Source organism: Melospiza melodia, chromosome 3 (assembly GCF_035770615.1).
Source record: "Melospiza melodia melodia isolate bMelMel2 chromosome 3, bMelMel2.pri, whole genome shotgun sequence".
NCBI lineage: Eukaryota > Metazoa > Chordata > Aves > Passeriformes > Passerellidae > Melospiza > Melospiza melodia.
This window is the reverse complement of record NC_086196.1, coordinates 61,429,697-61,451,233: the sequence shown is the minus strand read 5'-3', so window position 1 is coordinate 61,451,233 and position 21,537 is coordinate 61,429,697. Positions and strand designations below refer to the sequence as shown.

At 40.8% G+C, this 21,537-nt stretch overlaps 1 protein-coding gene across 1 annotated transcript in view; it reads right to left on the bottom strand.

The window, feature by feature from the left end:
• Positions 1–370: 370 nt before the first annotated feature.
• GLP1R (glucagon like peptide 1 receptor) overlaps positions 371–21,537 on the bottom strand; it is an 85,556-nt gene continuing 64,389 nt past the window's right edge. Inside the window, 6 exon segments of the mRNA XM_063153347.1 lie at positions 371–3,769; positions 8,777–8,818; positions 9,666–9,804; positions 12,286–12,374; positions 13,078–13,147; positions 17,300–17,360. Coding sequence (XP_063009417.1) covers positions 3,602–3,769; positions 8,777–8,818; positions 9,666–9,804; positions 12,286–12,374; positions 13,078–13,147; positions 17,300–17,360 — 569 coding nt within the window. The 3' untranslated portion in view covers positions 371–3,601.

Here is a 21,537-nt window from a genome sequence, read left to right as displayed (position 1 = left end):
CTTTCAGTAGCTCTCCACAGCACTCTCACAGTTTTTATCTTGGGCTGTTGTATAAATTCCAAGTCCTGCTATTTCAAGGCAAAACAATTTGTCATTTGCACATATTCTGTCGTTCTCCAGTAACTCCCCCCTTCCCCCGAGAGTTTTCATTATTCTTACTGATTCCTTTTGACTCTATAACATGCTGCATTTTGTATTTGATTAACATATGCTCAGCAGGATCAAACACCACTAGGTAGTGGACACACAGTTGCACACATAAAGCACTGTTTCCCTGAAAGAACCACAGAATCTTTCCATTCTTAAAAAGTATTTAGTAACAGGGTAAAAAGTAGTTAGATGATACTCAAAACACTAGTAAGCAATGGAATTTTGTGAGTTGAAACTTTATTCACAACAATAAAAATAAACATCAGCATAGTGTTTATGGGGAGCTGATAATCTGACATCTTGTACAGTTCTGTGGGTATTTTTTAAAACAAGAAAATACATGCAAATAAATATTAAATATAAGGTAAGATCAATGAAATTATAAAAATTCATAGCAGCAATGCTGGAAATAAAGTTTTCACTTGCTATACACTCTAGCTGCATTATGTCCAGGTGGATTTATAGACTCTTGTATTTAATGCTTCATGAAACAAGTTACCACAATAAGTGAGCATGAAGCCAAAAGGCACAAGAAATAAAAACTGACACAGTTCATCTCTTCCAGTGCTTTGTGTTGATTTGCTTATTTCATGCTACTCAAATAAATGTACCTTACACATTGTGAAATGGAGATGGCATGAATAACAAAGGCTTGTGAAAGGTCTTACTGAAGTAGATAAAGTATGATGGAGAAATTGGCACTGTGGCCTTGCTCAGTTTTTAAATACACAAATACTGTAATTCTGCTTGGTGTTAATTACTTCCACTGAGTTGTTTTGAGAGGGGATTTAAAAAGGTTTGAACTAATGAGAGCTTAATTGGAGGGGGGGGGGGGGGGGGAATTTCCTCTGCAGCCTTCTGCTTGGCTAAGACCTCACTTTGTTACCTTACTTTTCTCTTATATTCTAACAAAGCAGAAGCCACCAAGTTAACTGGAGTTATTCCTGTGGGCCCAAAGCCCTCAGTCCACAAATGAGTAGGAGAACAGCTTACTAACTCTAAAGCACATCAAGCTGTTGAATCTTGCTTGTGACAGCAACTAAGTACAGGTTTGTTACCACACATGGAAATGCTCCCTATTCCTATGTCTGTCCTCTTTCATTTGTTACACACCCTTGTTTGTCCAGCACTTCAGTGAGTTAGAACACTTCTGTAACTTCCTGTTATCACAGCAAAACTATCATCTTGCCAACAGCTGTGCAAGCAGCAGGAACTTTTTTCCCAGGTTTGCACACAACTAAGCAGGACCAGCATCCACTCTTGAATATTAATGAGTGAAATTATTCCCGCCAGTGTGCATTAAGCCACAGCTGTAAAGTGCATCTGTCACCATGCTGCCCTTCCACCTGCCAGTGACAATCTTTAGTACTTTTTTCCTATTCTTAGCACTTCAGGATAGATATTAGATAGAAACATCAAGCATACTCTGTAGATACAGGAAGCTAATTAATTAACTTGCAGGACAGCAGTTAACATCTGCATGTAGTAGACAAGTATTGTACTGATGGTCACACAGCACAGAAGCTAGTTATTAAATATACAGAAGAACCTGAAGTGCTTCATTCCAAAGTCAGCTTTGCAACTGACATTAAGAGAGGGAAGGCCTGGAAGCAGCCTGCAGAGAAGCCAGCATGCTGGAGACACGTAAGCCAGCCTGAGAACTGTGGTGGATTTCTGCAAACGTGTCTTTCTCCCTGGAGCTCAATTACTAGCATTAGAGCAGAAGGTGGCAACACATCCTCTTTAATTCAATTCTAACCTCATGATTGCAGAACTAATCCATGCTGTTGGCAATTAGGATTCTAATGCAATGATTAAATAATCCCATGCAAAGCAATCTAGCTTCAGGCAGAAAAGATGCTGAGTTACATCCCAGAATATCCAGTCCACTTTCTTGGTAATAGGGACTGTGAATGCAAGTACAAAGAGACTTGAGAACAGGGAGGGTTATTTCTGCTGAGTCGTTGTAACTGCTTTGCCATGGAAGTTACTTATTTATTACAAAAATCTGTGAGCAGGGAGGTTCTCAGAGCTTGTCTTTGGCACTTTGCCTCTTTGTTGTAAAGGGAGCCCAAGTACGAGTAAAGATGTGCAAAGCTTTTTATTAAGCGATGCAACCTATCACATCGGGCTTGTAGAGGTACTTCTGCCCGTCCCCAGCAACTCTTGTCGAGGTCAGGGAGCAAACACACTACACAGTGCAGACGCAGTCACTGCACGAGCCCTTGTTGTTTTAAACAGAAAAAAAGCTCATGGAGTTCAGGATTTTTTGTTTGGAGCTGTTAGTTTTGTTTGAGTTTTTTTTTTTCCTTTTTGGAATGCCGCTGATGGGAAGCTGGCAGGCGCTGGAGGATGGCAGCCCACCCCGGGAAGGGGGGCGGGAGCTCTCCTTGGTCCTGAACCCGCGCCCTGCGCCAGGGCCGCCTCCCGCTCCGCGCGAGGGTGCCGTGTGTCACAGCAGAGAAGGACCGAGGCAGGAGGGGAAACAAAAGTGAGTACCCACTGCCAACCAGCGAATCTCTGCAATGAGGAGAGGTCTGCTGAGACCAGCAGTGGCCGCAAGCTGGCTTCTTTCTGTGTGCTTGCACCCCCAAGGAGCAGCGTAAAGCTCAGACAAGGAAAGGTTCTCTTGAAACACAAGGCATCACCCCATCCCTGTGAACACCTGTGTGCCCACCAGGTGGGCAGCCTAGCACTGACAATGCACACAGGGTACATTTCCATCCATGTCAACAGAAATAATGTGCACCTATTCCCAGCAGAGAAGGTACCTCACAGATACTGCATTTTTGTTTTGTTTGGGTTTTTATACTTTTTGAAGCGAACCTTGAAGACGGCATTCAGAAGTGTTCACTACATTACCTGCTGTACATTGACAGACCTTCAGCATGCTGTTCTTCACCTACCCAGAAAACAGATTAGCATATTTTCAACTTTAACATTGGGAAACCCCTGCTACAAAACTGATTCTTCCCTGAAACACAAGTTGTGTCCCACTAAATTATTTTTTTCTAAAAATGGCGATGGCACCTTACCCTATCGCCAGAAAAGTCTAAATGTATTTTCTGGCAATAATAATATTCTATATCCCTGTAATTTAATCAGTCGATCACTCAGCTCACCCACTCAACAGTAATAAGCCATTGACCCTGTGGTTTCAGACTGGATCAATGCAACACTTAAGTTTTGGACCCCTGGAGGCCTTGTGTGCAAATAGGAAAAAACTCTTTTAATTTACTTTAGACATGACCAATTTTTCCTCTGATGTGTTCATTACATTAGCAGATTGCTTTCCCTAGAAACCTTTGTCCAACAGCCAGCAGGCGATGAGCAGCACATGCTTAAGTTTCTTGCTGGAGATGGCAAACTTAAGCCACTTGCTTGGGTATTTAAGGGTTTTCAGGTAGATTATGCAGTTCATTGTTCTCCATCTGATTCACCTGCAGAAATCTCAGCTGAATGTGGCCTGACAAGTGGCAGCATAGACACTGCTGCCTACTGTGCCCCCACTGCTGATGCTGTTGGCTGGACACTTCAGAGGTTTCATACTGCTGTCTCTCTGAACATACAAGTGTTCCAACCTCCAGCGCTCCCAGCTTTTCCGAAACTCCATCTGAACCTAACAGAAGCAAAGAAGGAAACAAAAGGAATGAATGTAGAATTAATCAGCTCTTTAAATGACTCCATCAGAAAACAGCAAGGATACCACACTACCGAGAAAAACTGGAAGTGCTTTAAACCTGCAATATTATTGCTTCCAATTATCTCATTAATCCATTATAGGCCATTCCACATTTAAAATAATGATGACATTCATTTTTACTTGTAGAAAAAAAAGCTCTTCTATGCACCAGAAAATCTTACCTTCATTATTTTGCTCTAAATGTATTCACCTGCAATACTGATTGGACTCTATGCCCTACCAGGACTAACAATTAAACTGACTTTGCTTATCAGCCATGAAACAGCTGAAAAGACTGACTTTCTGCTCAATATTGCACCACAGGTATTCTTAGGAGTTCTAACTTTTGGTTTGATTTAAACATTATTATGTCCTGGATTATTTTTGTTCTTTGAATATTTATGTGGGTTCTTTTTATTTCATACAAAAACCATATGCCTATTCAGAATTGAAAACAACAATTAAGCAAGTTAGAGACTGAACTTGTTCCCCTTTAAAACAGCAATTACAGTTTCTCATTCCAGACACTAGCTTTTCTTGAAGCTACCAAGTATGCTCATCACAGGTTCTGGGTCAAACTGTGTAACCTCTGCACAGGTTTGGAAGTTTATCCAGGATTGTGTAACTGCTAAACAAGAACAGAATTAGATCTTCCTGTTCCACAGGCAAAGTTCTTGCCACTTGGCTGAAGTAAGAACCTCCATTAGCTTTTAACACATAAGGCAGAGGACATAAAATTTCACACTTGTTACTCTAGATAAAGGCAGGAGTGTAACCACAGTAATAAGTTCATTACGGTGTGTACTTCAGCCCGGAAATAAGTTCACTGTAGGTGGGTCACTTAAGGGAGCCTTCTCTGGAAAGATGCTTTTTCTTTTATTTTAGGGTCTCATACTGAGTACCAAGAGACTAAGTAGGTTGATGGCAGTTTCAGCACAGGTTTGTCATCATGCCCAGGCTGTTGAAACCTTCATATTCTGAGGGAAACCTCCTAGGGAACCAGCTGCTGTATGTCCACTTTCCTTGCTTGAGAAAGACTGAATTTGAGAGGAACTCCTAAAAAAGGAGCAAAGCCTTACAGAACTAATTATCTTCCCCTGGTGGGTGCCCCTATCAGGGCTTGTCAGCTCTGGCCTACAGCCCTTGTACTGAATGTCCTGGTGGAACCAGCTGCATCTCTGTGTTTCTGACAATCTGTCAGAATTCAGAATCTAACCTCCACTGTCACGACCAGATGGGTCAGAAGGAAAGATACTGAGACACATGCTTGTATTCTACCACGGTAAGGGGAGTTTGTTGTGTCAAAAGGTGCACAAAGACACAAAGAAAGACAGTGTGTCTGGGAGAGCTTGGCATAGAACAATGAGGGAAAATGGTCAGACAAAGGCAGAAATGCAGGAACTGCAAGTGTCTGCAGGAAAATAATTGACCGTATTACTGTTCCAGTACTTGGCATCTTTTGTGGGCATGGAAGCATAAGGCAGCACTGGGAAAAAGCTGTTGTAGGCATTTACTGGCAAATCCTGAATGAAAGCATGACTGTAGTGACTGGCTGAGTAAGTAAATGAGCAATATGTACCTTTAGGTCAGTCAAAGGGAGGAAATGAGTCTTTACTCCAGCTGGACATGACAGGCTTGAGCTATGATACAAACAGCCTGCAAAACTGAGATAAAGTGAATGGAAGACCTGAACAAAAGACTGTAGGAATGGGTCTGTCTTAGGAACAGATATGACTGGCATAATATCAGTTATCAGGAGTTTTCTCTCCAGGGGTTAGGAAGAGGGTAGGGAGCAGGTCTGCTGCCTGTGTGGAATTGAGTTTTTGCCTAAATAGCTTTGAATGTATAAGCAAGGGAATTAAGTAAGACTGATTTTGCAGAGGCAGTTCCTGAGCACAGAAGTAGATCTACAGATCTTTCAGCAAAATGCTTATCCTACTAACTTTCCTGTGTTGATAAGATTCCCCAGAAATAAGCTATACAGGAAAATGATACCAAGAAGAAAGCCCCCATGATGTGCTGACATTGGCTGGGGTAGAGTTAATTTTCTTCACAGCAGCCAGTATGGGGCTGTGTTTTGCATTTGTGCTGGAAACAGTGTTGGCAATTATAGAGATGTTTTTGTTATTGCTGAGCAGGACTTGCACAGTGCCAAAGCCTTTTCAGCTTCTCATCCCACCCTGACAGCAGGCAGGCTGGAGGTGTGCAGGAATTTGGGAGGACACCTGCTTGCCAGTGGGAAGTAGTAAATAAATTCCACATTTTGCTGTTTTACTTGTTAAATTGTCTTTAACTCGACCCAAGACTTTTCTCACTTTTATTCCTTCAATTCTCTTCCCCATCCCACCAAACTGGAATGAGCAAGTGGCTGCACAGTGCGTAGTTGCTGGAGGTTAAACCATGACATGTGAGACAGGGGAAGAAAAGTTTTTACGTAGGGTATTTTAAAAGAAAAAGGAAAGAGGGGGGGACAACTTGAAAAAGATGGAGGTTAAGGCTGGAGAAGATCTCTCACAGAGAGCTCTTGATTGAGCTTTATGCACCTAATGGAGAAGGAAGTTGACAGTGTAGCAATGAATCTGGAATCTAATTATAAAAAATCCCTAAATTTTGGCAAAAAATATCTCAGCGAATGATAATGAAAGGAAAGCAGATCTAAAATGGGATGGAACTAAGCTGATGGAAGAGTTTAATTAATAGTCTGTATAGAGAATGAAAAGAAATTAAAAGTAAAAGGAAGGATTGGCCAGTATTTAAAGAACTCAGAAGTCCTGGCACCAGGACAGATTCTTTAAAGTAGAAGAGATTGAATTGTACTTCCATTGTGACAAGAAGGCAAAAAGGAGAACCAAGGCTACAGAGAATGAAATCTGAACCATCTTCAACTAAGTGGTGGAAAAAGGCAACACCTCTGTGGTTTAAAGTATTTCTTACAGAAAGCAGCACTAACAGCAGAAAAACTGGTCATATTAAGCCTAGCTCATTTTGCAAAGAACATTGGTGGTAACAGGCAACCTCATGAGACACTACTGTTGGCTTCAGAGCAAGTTCAGAGAAAATCCAGAATCTTTCAGGCAAAGTAAGACTGAAATATGAACAAATTCTATTTTTTTTTAAGAAGTAGATACTAGAAAAGGACATTAATATCACTTCTATCTTCATTTCTACTATTGATCTGTGCATCAAGACTTGCAAGGAACTTTCATTCTGTATGGTTAAAGAAAAAGGAGTCAATGAGTCACAAACAAAAATAAAATGCAGACCACACTGCAAACAAGGATTGTCTTTGGACAAATACAGTGTGTCAGAAAACAGCTTCTCATTTAGCTGAGGAGAAGAATTCTCATTTAGTTTAGAACAGATTTACTTAACCAAATTCCTTTACAAAAAATTTTTTAATGGACACTGATGACCAGGCTTCACAAAATCCTACTCCCACTCTTTGAACAAGAGTTGAAACAAGCAAAATAATTTATACTGGATTGTCAGTGAAGCTGAACTCATTGTGTTTAGGCTTTATGAACTACATTACAAAGGCAAGAGAATTATAGTAACAAGAGATTTGGAGCATTTCTTAGGAACACAGGTAAGCTATTACAGGTAAGCTCCCTCAAATGAAACAAGGGTGCCTGTTTGAGAGCTTGTAATAAAGTTTGGATTATGATGTAACTTTGCTGTTATTTCATGTGAAGGAAGTTATTGAGCATTACACATGAGAGGCTTGGCTGCAGCTGCACAAGGGATGTGTGAGCAAACACCAAGGTGAATCACAAGAAATACACGATCCACCAGCAGACAGTGTTGCATCTCAGGACTGAAGCACACCTGTAAAGCCCTACAAGCAATCTGAAACAAATATTGTCTAATTCATGACACACAGCAAATGACATGCATTCCCAACAGGAAAGCCTGCTGCTACTCACCTCTAATTTTGGTAAGCAGTACAATTAATAGATTATTCACTTCGATAAAATCTTACTCACAACCTAGAAAACTGAGCAGACTCCTGAAAGGCTTAATTCAGAATGCCTGTTGCTTTCCTGTTGACTCCAGCCTCGCCATAATGACAGAAATAGCACATTCTTCTACTGATTCCAATTCCCTGATGAGGCCTGTCTCTCAATAAGTGATCTTGAATAGCCATGTCATAGTTAAAAGTAGATTTATTGTGAGTGTAAAACATATTGATGTGCATTTAATTTAGTAATGTAGTGACTAAATGAGTAGTGTTTACTACCCTTACAAACCTGACTGCCAAATGAATGAGTAATAATCACTTAGAAGGTAACACGAGACTCCTGCAATACTGAAACAGAACAACACCCTTTCCTACTACAGGGCTGGGATTCAGCAGAAACCACAGAAGATGGTACTTGCAATCAATTAACTCAAAGCTAAAGGTTCACTTCTTCTGGGTCTATGAGTTTACCACTCTGTGAGGTTCAGTTTTAATTAGAGAGTTACAATGCATTCAAGCAGCCGGGCCACGGGGAAACCAAACGAAACCAAATTGTACAGCAGTAGCCACGAGGATTCTCCAACTTCACCAGCAAGCTGATCTGAGTTCATAGAATAAAATGGGCTCCACTCCCCCATTCACAAAAACAAGCAAATAAAATGCAAGTAAAAGCAAAACAAGCAATTAAAATAAGACAGATTAAGAGCAGCTGTAATTCTTAATCAAAGAATGCACCTGCGCAAACTACACAACTGTAAGAAAGACTGTGAGATTCCAAATCTACAAATAGTGACTGTAAATTATACTGCCTGAATTCCTTCCAAACGCATTTGTCTGATGAGTTATCCCACAGAGCTGTGCAGGGAAGGTTCTGTAAAACAAAAAGTCCTGAACAAGGACAATTTAGCAGTTCAAGACCATTTTCAATTTCCTTTTCCTATACTGTATGCTGATAAGGCAAATTGGAACAAAATAGTATCTCTTACCTCATTATTGATGAAACAGTAAAGAATTGCAACCATCAGCCCCTGAAATCAACAAAAACCAGAACAGTGAGCAGAGCAGTTTCCTCACTTTGCCAAACTCAGTTGCAAAGGGCTAGAGGCTCCACACTGACATGTCTAGGGTAAGACTGAAAAGTGGAGAATCCTTGGTCCCTGTCAACTCTGATGGCAGAGCAGAGGTTTGACCAAACTATGTCTCAAAGCACATGATCTTAGGAAAAAGGAGTTGTTGTTTTCTTCAATCTGTTATTTTTGTCTAGTGATTTCTTTCCCCTTCTTCTGTACAAAGCAAAGGTTTCAAGTCTTAAACACTTCATAAGGGAGTAATTCACAGTGGCCTTAAATATAGCTCTGTGCTTGATAAACAGGGAATGAGTGAGTGTGCAGGGAAACAGAATAATGATTTCCTTACAGAAGGATACTCATTTGAAATGGCTTTACCTAAGGGAACAGTTAAATAAAGATCACAATAAGCCTATGCCCTCCTCACACGCAGTTACAGCTGGAGACAGCTATCTCTCGCAGTACAGATTTTCCAAGGAGCATCAGAAACACTGGAAAAAGCACAAAATGTGCTTTCAGCAACACCACTGTACAATTACAGGAAATCACAGACAATTTTGTTATTGCCCTGAGGTGAACCATAGGAAATAAATATTAATATGTGGACAGGAATACCAGCTTATTGTAGTAAAATTGGCTGTTAAAAATTAGTCCTTACACTTTCCCTTCCACTGTCACAATCCTATAACATCCAGTGCTAAACTGAGAAATATAAGGAACATAAGCATGCAATGAATGAAAGAGAAAGCAGGTCCTCAAACAGCAGTTAAAAAAGATCTTATGTCCATGGGCACACGGTGAGTGCTACCTGGAAGGAAGCAAAGGAGAGCTCAGTAAAAAGCTTCACGAAGCGCAGCATCCCTCTGGCATGCTCGTCAGTAATGAAGGCAAAGATGACCTCATGGGTCCCCAGCAGTGGGATCAGAGTCAGCGTAGACTTGGCCAACCTAAGATCACAAAGCAATTAAAGATTCATCAGTGCCACTGAACTGCTGATCCAAATAATCCCTGGGAGTCACCCCTTCTGCATTGTTTCTGACAGAGTTTCAACTTTCTTAAGTCACTGCACCACTTTGTGATGCAGGGTCCTCTTCCAGAGGCTGCAGGATAAAAACCTCCTCAAAATAACTTTAGTAAGTTCCTAAAGGTTTTAACCTCCCCTACCACTTCACTGCAGACCATTTATTGGTGACAGCAAAGCTCTGTATCCAGTTACTGGCTGTATTTCACCTGAAAATCTTCCAAACTCAGTAAGAAGCTGTGTGCTTCCTTGTACCTGTGATGTCTTTCTTTTGTATTCTTTTCTCCACCTGTAATTGGGAAAGACGACCAAAACCTACTTTCTTGATGACATGAAAGACATAATCTATCAATAATTGGAATCTTTTAAAAATATCTTGGCAAAGGGAGGAGTACTTGGTATTCCTTCCCACCTCTGTGGGTGTGTTAAATCTTTTAAACATTGTAACTATATGTAACTGCAGAACACTTTGTCAAAGCAATCAAACTGTCTTAAAATGAGTGATGGCAAGTTCAAAGACAGAGCTAGCAAAGGATGAAAGACAAACCAATCTGAAAGAAATGATTCTTCACTTGTGAGACAGTTCAAGATACACAACCACAGGAAAAAATTCACAAGAATGATCCGTAACTCTCTTCTGATGGACATACATGTCAGCTACCCAAAAGGATAGTGAAAGATGCATGGGAATCATGTGGGAGCTTCCTGGGCCACAAAACTCACCCACATCTCACAACAACCTGTCTTGAGACAAGTCAGTACATACAAAATCACTCAATCAGCAGGGCTGTCAGACCTTTGTAGCTCTTGTGTGCCTGAGGGCTACTGGCTGCTATTCTGAATTATGTCAGCATTCAGGTTGGAAGGCACCTCTGGAAGACTCTAGCCCAACTCCAGTTCACAGCAGGTTACTCAAGGCTGTATCCAGCCAAGTTTTGAGTATCTCCAAGGTCCTCCAAAGCCCCTCTGGACCTCTCTTTCAGCATCAGACCACTCTGTGAATTTATATTCACCTGACATGCAAGGGTAATTTCTCTTTCTATAACTTGTGACCTTTGCCCCTGTCCTTTCACTGTGACCTTCTGAAAATACTCAATTTTCTGTACAAGTGGGCATGGAATCAAAGCCTCCGGCTCCAACAAGTCCTCATCTTTGATTTGAGCTCTCAAGACACATTAAGATTTCCAAAATTTCATGTGAGGTAAAGAAGGTAGGTAACACACCCGTCAACTCACACAGATAAGAAATCACCAAAATATATGCTGTGTCTTGTTTAGAAGACTGCAGCATTGAAATACCCAATGTAACAGCAGCAGTCCAGATACCACAGCATGTAGCTCTGCACTTCAAAAGCTAACGTTTTATTCTTACGTTGTTTTCCACACTGCAGTACAAATGTCAAGATGGACAAATGAAGGATGCAACCATGAATCTTAGCAAGGGGATTAAATAACAGGGAGAATACAGACAAGGATAGACTGACTACAAACCAAAAATTGAATTTATATGTGATAGCCCTGACATTTCTCTTGAAATATCTCACGCATTCAAGATTGAAAGTTTTCCCAATAACAAGGAGCAAAACTCAAACTGATCCCATCTTATCCTACTGGAAGTGAAAGCTTTTATTTCTATCAGCTCATATTTTTATGTTCAAATTAGAATAAGATAGGATATTTCAGCTGGGAGGAACCTATGACAACCACCTGTTCAGAACTTAAAGCAAGTTCTTAAGGGCACTGTCCAAATGCCTCTTAAGCACTGACAGGTTTGGGGCACTGACCACCTCTCTAGGAAGCCTGTTCCAGGGTTTGAGCTACCTCTCAGTAAAGACATGTTTCCTGATGCCAATCTGAACCTCCTCCGTCGGTGGAGCTGTGAACCATTCCCACATGTCCTATGATACCCTGGAGAAGAGCTCAGCACCTCCCTCTCTACTTCAACTCCTCAGAGGGCTGTAGAAGGGAACAAGGTCATCCCTCAGAGCCCTTTCCTCCATACCAGGCAGGTCAAAAGTCCTCAGCCACTCCGCACAGGACACTCCTTCCAGCCCTTACACCAGCTGCCCTCCTCTGGGTGATTTCAAGGACTCTAACATTCAGTACTTGCATGTGCTGCAGGTATTTTAAAAATAACTGCTTACTTAATATTCCTTCAGTCTAATGGAAGGCTGTAGAGCGACAGTGATCTAGCCTTCTGTTTATAGCACAGGTGAAATACCTGCCCTGGTTTCCCTGAGACTTTTCTGTGGGCTGACTGTCCAAGCAGTTACACTAATGCATGACACCATACCTGTGCATTACTCAAGGGTCTTTAACCACCTTGGTCAACCCACTCCTTTCACATTTGCCCTTGTCCGCTTCTATTCTGATGAGCACGAAAAGCATCAGACCACCTTAAGACATACCTGCATTTTATGTCAGTTTTGCACATCAAATTAGCCTGAAGTTTGGAGATGATGATGCATATAACTCTGATAAAGATGAGGAAATTCACCTGGAAAAATGGAAGAAGAATTTATATCACCAACAATAAACCCATGTGCATAAGTACTCAAAAAGGCTGGTTCGTGTATGCATGTGTAGCTCTCTGTGCATCCTGCTATGAAGCAGCTGCAGAATTTGCCACAGAACTCAACTCCTTGCCAAGGAATTGTGGTCTAAATGTGAATGCACAAGCCACCCTTTAAAAACACAGGTACTTCATTACACAAAGCAGGGGACCCCAGTTACTCTCTGGGGAGTGAGACACAGCAAAGGTGTGGCCCATTTGCCTTGGCTGGAGTTGTGAGCCTGGCACAGTATTGTGCCTGCAGAATATTTCTACACAATGCCACACATTTTGCAGCTCTTTTGTAGCTCAGTATTTGAAATAGTATCCTTGGTCTCCCTGAACTACCTTCCACACCTCCTGCTCACAGGGGAGTTAATGGGGCTGCTGCACCATACTGTTCTGTTATCATGTCCTGCCACTACAACACGGCAGCTTGTGGCCAAATTAAAGAAACAAAATGCTAGTCTGGAAATTCAGTGACAGAAACCAACTTGGCTTCATAAAATCACATTTCTGAATGAAAATGTCAACAGCCTCAAAGGTTATTAGCCTTTGGAGATGCACAATGGCCACATGTGCATCTTTGTACCATATTGTGCTGTTCTCAGGGAAATGTACCATCTCACAGCACACGTCTCAGACTCACCCCAATAGCGATGAGAATGGGCAGTCTGATGATCAACCAGTAATTCATGTTATAGTTTCTGGTCCAGCAACTAGGAGGACAGAAGAAAAAAGGAGATGAAGGAAAAGTTTCAGTACATTACTAAAATCTCTTTCTTTTCATTCTGTTCCAGCAATGCAGATGGAAAACAATATTAAGGACTAGATACCAGGAAAGCACATCATGCTGACATGGAAACAGATGCAGCTGCTTCTCAGAAACACTGAATGCTCTGTACTATTGCAGCTATCATAATCCAGCGGGATATTACTCACTGGCCTTTCTTACCCACTAATGGCTAGCTCTCCTCCACAATTTGCTATGAATTATCATCCATTAATTGTGAAGATTTACTCCATTAAAACCAAGGTCAAATTTGTCATTTGGCTGAAAGAAGAAACGGGGGGAATCTGTTTGAGTCTGAGCTTTCCGCTGTCATTCTTAGCTTCCTCGTCCTGCACTATTTTTTATTATTCTTCAGTCTCCAATGTCAGATCATCTTATTTAATTGCTTGTTAGTTTTTATCCCATTATTTACCATCATTATTGTCATAACAATATTGAGATCCGTCATCTATTTTATCTGTCCTTATTTTCAAAAAGGAGCTACTAATTTCAACCATGGGAAAGCAATTGCAGTTGCAAACTCCAGCTCTTTTGGTGCATATGCACAAGGTTTCAGGCCCACCAGGAGTTTTAAAAATTATAAACAAGTAAAATCAAAAATGGGAGCAACAGTTCCTAACTTTTGCTGACCTGAGCCCTCTGCCAAGTAAGTAGCATGCTGCAGCAATATAATACTTCATTTATTGCACGAGTCTCATTTAAGCTTTCAAAATTCCTGTCTCCCTAAGCAATATGGGAGAAAAATGACAAGAAGAGTCACGGCAGCCACAGTTTGGGATCACTGGTCTGAAGTGAACCTTAAACTGAGGGTCTGTACATCTAGTTCCTTTCCTCTGGGCACAGCCAGCCACCCCCACTGCTCGGTGGGCCATGTCTGTGTAGGACAGCCCAGGTGTTAGGGCAGTGCTCATGTCTCACTTGGCTTGCTCCTGCAGTGACAGCATTCTTAATATTTCTGTGAAATTACTTTGTTAGCCTCTTGCTCAGCATTACTCAGAAGCAGCAGACACCAGTAAAGACAGCAGTTTACTGAGCTACGCAGACTAGGAAACAGACCAGGAAACAGCACTACATAAAACATAGATTCCTTCCCAAAAAAAGTTTCTCTTCAGCTCCAAATCTGTTCTGCCAAGACATACATACACACAATTTTCCCTAAGGCTTCTTAAAAGACCTGTGAACGTTCATCTTGAGTGATGCTGGTGGAGCTGAAACCCTCCCCAGCCTTGTAGTGGGACAGTCTAAGAGCAAAGAGCAAACCATGCAGCACAGGGAGGGTTCCATGCTACAAGCATGCACCCACATGTGCTCACTTACTAGAGAGGGAAGCACAACAGCTCGGCTGTGGCAAGTCCACATTCCCTTGCAGGGACTGCAAGTCCAAGAAGGGCTTGAGATATTATTTTTCCTTCAATTTCAGTTTAATGTGTACAAAAAGCATATTATTGCCACCAGCAGCTCTACAGCCTCCAATTCAATTGCATTTTAGGTATTGGGCAAAAAAGGTGTGCAGGCTGTGTGCAGTGTACCTGAGCCAGAATCTCAGCTACAGAACTTCTTAATTGGTACACAAGTGGGAGCCAGCTTCATGGAGCCCTTGAAATTAATTTTATCTGAACACCTCAAGATTGATGGGATAATAGGCATAGCTGGAAGTTGAGTTCCAATTTTCTCACCAGCTGCAGTAGATGCCGAGGTAATTAAAAAAATTCTTATAATAACAGAGGCTGAGAACAATACATTAACTCTGCTATGTTTCTGTGTTAATTTGCTTCCTGTGGCACACATCAATTTTAGCTACCTTTAAATTTATACAAATATGTGCAATAAAAAAACCATTACAGGTCAATTAAGGTGTCATGGCTATTAAAGCATCCACAAAATAAAACTGGTAGATCTCTACATGACTTCTGGCCCATCTGTGCTTTGTGTGATTGCCACGCTGATAAATACACCAATATCTATTGTGCTTAGGATCTATCCCTACAGTTTGCTCAGCACCTCTCAGAAGATGCTTGGCAACTAATAGCCTCAGACTCATGAATGGAGAATTTGTCCAATGAAAAAAATGCTAGTGGGATGTTTCTGCCTTTGCTTACCAATCCAGTATTCTCCTTCTAGAAGTGAAAACACTGAATTTTAACCTTGAATTGCTACAGGTGAATGGAAAAAAAAAAAGAGATTGAAGGCTGACTGTTTTGCTCCCATACTTAATTGCAGACAGAAGCAAAAATGTGTAAGTATCAGCTTTTTAGGCACAGTCTAATAACTAAGAACAACAGCTTGCCTTTAATTGTATTTGTAATCTAGACAAAATATTTTTTAATAGTTCACTTTTTAAAACACTAATTGTGTTCTAAAGGAGTTTATACTTGCACATGTAAGGAAAGAAGGCAGTGTGCAACCAACCAAGTCTTGCAGGCTTCAGTCCTTTACTCAAAGGCTACATTCACAGGACTGCCTCAGATTCCTAGCCCTGACCACATTTATTTCCTGTTATTCTTCATAGCCAGGGAAGTAGTTAAATCACAAATTAAATTTACAGCCCACTGCATGGTGACAGAGCTATGGCAAACAGCATGAAAGATATCCCTGGCTAATCCAGCAAATGCCTGCCTAAGGCACAGAACTCTTGCCTTTCAGAGCAGCTGCTGCACGTAGTTATTTATTGCTGTATTTTACAAATATTTAGACAACATTTAGAAAATTCAATAATGTGCAAAATTGCCCCTTTTAAGGCCTGCTGAAGGCAGTGAGTGACAGTTTTCCTTAATAGAAAAAATAAATCAGCTCTGAGCACCACATAATGTGGGAGGCTCAGCATGAGCACTTTGAATACATTTTCTACATCAATGGGAAGATATGCCCATGGAACATCGCCTGTTCAGAGGCTGCATGGTCTCTACACCTATTCTGATAATTTCAACAAAACTTGCAGTACATCAGTGCAGCCACAATTCTTGCTAAGACTATCATCACATCAACACTGAAAAGGAAAGTCAAAAAATCCTAGCATTGCTTAAACCAGAAAAGGCAGATTTGACTGAACTGGTGCAGTACTATGAGGAACACACACACAAAAAAATGTTGGTTCTTAATAATCAGAAACACCAGAAAACAGTTTGGGGGTGGCTCTGACTAAACTGAGTTTTCACATTGCAGCAACTCTTCAATAATAATTGTGTCTGGGAATTAAAAAAAAAAAAGAAAAAAAATAAAAGGATTCTCTACAAAAGCCTTGGCTGAGTAGTGTGGAAACTAAGTAAGAGGAAAACCCATTAAATAAAAAAAATTAAAATAAAAATGAAAGAACACAAATTTATTTCTTTTCACACAGAAAACTACCCAAATATTTCTAGGCAGCCACTATCTCTAAAAAGAAGCCACTTTCCTCACTTAAAAAAAACAAACCAACAAACAAACAAAAAATCCAACAAGTTACAGTGCTATTTATAAAACAGTTATTTATAAAGCATATACAAAGGTAATTTTTTCCAGAACAGCCATCATGGTAAAAAAGCACAAAAAGTATTTTGTGTTTTACAGCAGTCTTGTGCGTGACATAGTTGACTTCAGCAAGACTAATGTAAGCAGACAGAGAATGTGCCTTTATTTTAGGAAAACCTAAATAATGGGAGCTTAAACAAGAAAAGGCAATCACTTCTCTGCTGCTAGGCATAGGCTAATCACTACAAATTGCAGGCAGAATCCTGTGGGAGGCTGCTGTCTTCTTCTGAAACAACTGTAAAGGCTACTGCCAAAGGCACAGTATCAGGAGTGGTCTTGGTTAGGTAGGATGACTGCTAGTGTTGATACTATAAGTACAGAAAAACAAAACATACCTTTCCTTGACCTGAAAAAGAATAGATTCATTCAGACATCCAGAAAATTCTGATCAGAAAAAAACATATTCTCCTTTCTGAAATGTTATGCAAGACCTTCAGACAAAACAGAAGCAATTATGTGAGTTTTCAGCACATTGCCAAAGCAAACCACGCTGAACAGAAAGCAAACAGTGACCTGCTGGTGCACACATACACAAACGAGATATAGCTATAAAAATCAGAACTAAACCAACCCCTCATCTTCATAAAGGTACTTGACAGTTCCCCAGAGGATAACAAACAGCATTGGCACACCTGAAAAGAAAGGAGACAAGGCTGACATTGACATTGAGACTGGGAAAAAAGTGAGAGAAGGACAACTCCCTCTGCCTCCCCCCAACAGGATTAACTGGTGTCAGGATTGCAGCTCCCATCCAATATAGATTGCCATGAACACTAGGCTCCCACCCAGCTCTCAACAGGCATGAAAAATGAACAACATAAGTGCCCCATAACAGGTATTCACCACTTTTTCTGTGGAGTTTTTCACAGACAGGCCAAGGGAATTAAATTTTTGGAAGCTCTACTAGCCTCTGCACTCATGCTAGAGAAGGGTGCAGTGTGCTCTGACCAAAACCTTTGTGTCTAAATTTCTGCTTGTGGGTCACTGTACTCAAGCAGGACCAAGTTCAGGCTGTGTACTGGTGCCAAGGCTGGAGCACACCCAGCCCCAGACGCCCCCCATGGCAGAGGGAGGGTGGGCACCCCCAGCAAGTGTCCTGCCCCACACAGAAGTGCCAGTTCTGGCTGTGGCACTGGTGTGCACTCGAGTGGCTGCAGCAAGGCCAGCAGAGGAAGGTGGCAGGGAGGAGAGGCTTGGCCCTGCCCTCACCTGACAGCGCATCTGGGCTGGAAAGGGCAGAGACAAGCCAGGTGAGCTGGCACTCATTACCTGCTTTACAGCATCAAAGGCTCTCTAATTAACTTCTCTCATTTATGAAGAACCTAGGTCATTAAAAATAATTTTCAAGTGCACCTACCAACCAATACTCAGTACAGAGAATGATAAAAATGCACACAAGGAAGGAAAGCAGGTTGTGAGTGAAAAGGCAGGATGAGGAATTTCTGCTTAAGGACAGATCAAGATGGTTGAATTCCTCCTTGGACAGTGTCTGATGCTGCATGTGCATTGTATAGAAAAAGCAACATTTACCATACTTTGTTACTTTATTCTTAAGAACCAGTAAAGTCAGGGATGGTAAGAAGATCAGGCTGCAGCATTAAGTTCTGCACAGGGCAAATCCACAGTTTGTGGCAGCAGAAGTCATAGGGAAATTGGTCATCCCCCACAGTCTGAGCACCTCAAGCAGTATCTTTATTGGGTATTATCAGTAAAAAACCTTCACTTTTGTTGCGCTGTAGAATTTCTCTGCTATCAGAACAGCTAAACACTGCAGACACAGAATAATAATATTCTCCTTAATCAGTTACTTAAAAAAAAAGAGGGAGAACAAAGAGCAGCATGGAAAAAATACCAATAATTAGAATAATAGCAAAGATAATGAACTGAGTAGAGATTATTTGGGCAAATAGCTATCATGTTCCATGGATTTACTTGATATTGAGAATACACAGTATTTTGGGAGCAAAGTTACCAAAAACTGTATGCTGCCTTGATAGTCATATAGAGAGATTAAGAACAGGCTCACTGCACATCCCTTCAAAATCAAATGAGACTTTGATTCACAGAAATGAATTATAGTTTGAATTATTTCTTTCTTGACTTTGCTGAGCATTAAGACATCTTAATATGAAACTTACAGGATAAGACACAAACACCGACAGCACAAAGGCTGTATGTCAGTGGATATATCATTTGATAGATCAAGAGATAACAATAATGATTTGTGGGTATCTCAGTCTCCTAGATACATCAGAAATCTCTCCATGTTTAATCAAATCACTCGACATTTAAATTGAGAACCTATTATTAATACTATATTTCAAAAGAGCCTAACTCGAGTGAGGCTGATATAAGAGAATTGCATCAGCTATGCAAATATTATACAAATTAATAGGCAGTAAGTATAAAGCAACTTGTTCAACATTCCCTGCCCACTCCCACTTGTGATGCACACCACTGGTATCTTGGTATTGCAGAACCATCAGTCACACTATTTTCCATGCTGGCAATGCACATTTTAGTCTGAGACACCAAGACTTGACAGCGCACACATGAATTTGCACTAATGTTCAAAACTTACTGCATGGATACTACTGACATCTGCCAAATTCACAAAGACTTGTCCTGAGAAACTGACTGCTCTGGAAACTGTCTGGGATACAGCCTCAGCAGATGGGAACACATGCAGTTTTCCAAAGCCCTAGTGAAGATCTAAAGAGGAGACTGCCCCAAGAACATTCCCTGTAGAAGTTATTCCATCACAGCAAAAGAGTAAATCTGAAGCATCTCTGCAGTAGCTGCCGTTTGCAAGGATCACTGAGACTCTCCGAAGACTAATTAACAGTCTTGATATTTAGTTAGCCTGCATTAACTGGCAAAAACCCATATATTATTCTGGTTACAGTCAAGAGAACTCTATCTGGTTTGAGCAGGCAGTGGAAGTAAACTGAATACAACTCACTGAATAAACATCACAGATACTACATTTCATTAACAGCATCAGTGGTGTATTCCACTCCTGGGCTTCCAACACAACACTTGATGCATTTGAGTTTCAGTCTCACACTTCTTCCTCTTGCTGCTGCTATTCAAAGTATATCAGATACCCAAGGAAAAAACTGCACTCATTTAAAGTAGGCATTTATTTAAGGTGTTGGCTGAACTCTTTCTGGTTTTACTTTTTTTTTTTTTTTGTCATACAGAAAGCTCTGAGATGGATCTTTTCTGAGATAACTGGCCAGAGAAAAGTTTCTGAATTCTGGAAATGGCAATGTCTACTTTTTCTTCTGTACTGCATCACTGTTGAAGACATCAGAAACTGCAACAGCCTGATCACGATAAACTGTGACCTTAATTCTTGCAGGTTGATAGCTGATCCAAAATCTTTGAACACTACATGGTAATTATGAAATCTGTCAAGTGTACTAGAAAATAAGCCTGCTGACAGCTCAGCTAATAAAGTTCAACTTCAAATGACTGGGCCTCTGAATTATGGGCTGCAATAATAATACATATTATGGATGATGAGAACGTAATGCAACTGCCAAATCATCATCTTAACATCCCACTGCATAAATAAGCAGCACAACCTACTTAGTTTCACTCTAGCTTAAATATTCTACACCTGGCCAGGTGCCTGCATAGTAAGAAAAACAGCAAAAAAAAATTGGGAAAACATTCATTTTTCAGAATGGCAAAAGGATGGAGTAGATAAGAGAGAAAAAATGTTGAGAAAACCTGTACAGGTTGGCATCTTCAGAATGCTCCACTATTCCTAATGAGAGAGGCAAGAAATTCCTGCAGCTGCTAATGAAGTTACCATGTCGTGACAGCAGCATTCAAAAATCAGTCTCTTCATTGAACAGGTCTGAGATATTTTGGTAACAGAACAGAAAAGCTCAGGTTTGTTCTGGAACCCAGAACATTTCCAAGAGAGGTGTCAGCAGGTGGTGCTATTCCATGCCATCATCCTTCCCTTACCTCCACGTGCAAGCAAGTTTCCATTCTTACACCGTATTTGTAGCTTTGCATTGTACCTCACTTTACATAGAGGAAATTTCAGGAAAGACATACGAGGAGCAAGGAGGCTCCCTTCATCTTCACATGCTGATTCGAGATTCTTCCTGAAGTAGATTTTTCTCTGAAGGACCAGAGCACTGCTATCCTGCTGAAACCTTTAAAGAAGGACATATTCTGAATACAGCATTTTAGGGCTGTTTTCAGTATTTTAGCTGTAACCTGACATCCCACGTGTGATAAGTTCAGCCTCTGAGAAAATCAGGCACATAAATCAGAAGGACACTACTGCTGTCAGAACAAGTTGATTCTTCTTTCTCTCAGAAAGCATCCAAGATGCTCTGACTTGATCAACTGATAGGTGAAGGAATTCAAGAATGACACCATGAGGAACTGAAAGAAATTATAAACAAATATGACTATATGTAAAAAGAGTAAAAGCACTGATGATGTGAGAAGATTAATTTTTTTTCTTCCTAAAAAAGGAAAAACATTAAAAAGTTTAATTTGGAAACAGAGAGTGAAGAGGATTAAGAGGAATTCCTGAAATGCATTTCTTACCAAGATGAGTCTGGACACAAAATCTATTTTTACATCCTTGTCTGAAGCAGAGTTTTCATTTGAAAATAGAAAAAAGGTGGTCAGTGCTATGAATGCCTCCTGTTGCTACACTGAGTTCATACTGGGCTTCTGAAGGAAGGTTTCTTACTGGTTCTGTTCCAGTCATATATTCCTTGCAATCAGGATGTAGATTTAGATGCCCCAGCCAGGCCTCCTGCTTTTAATAGCTTC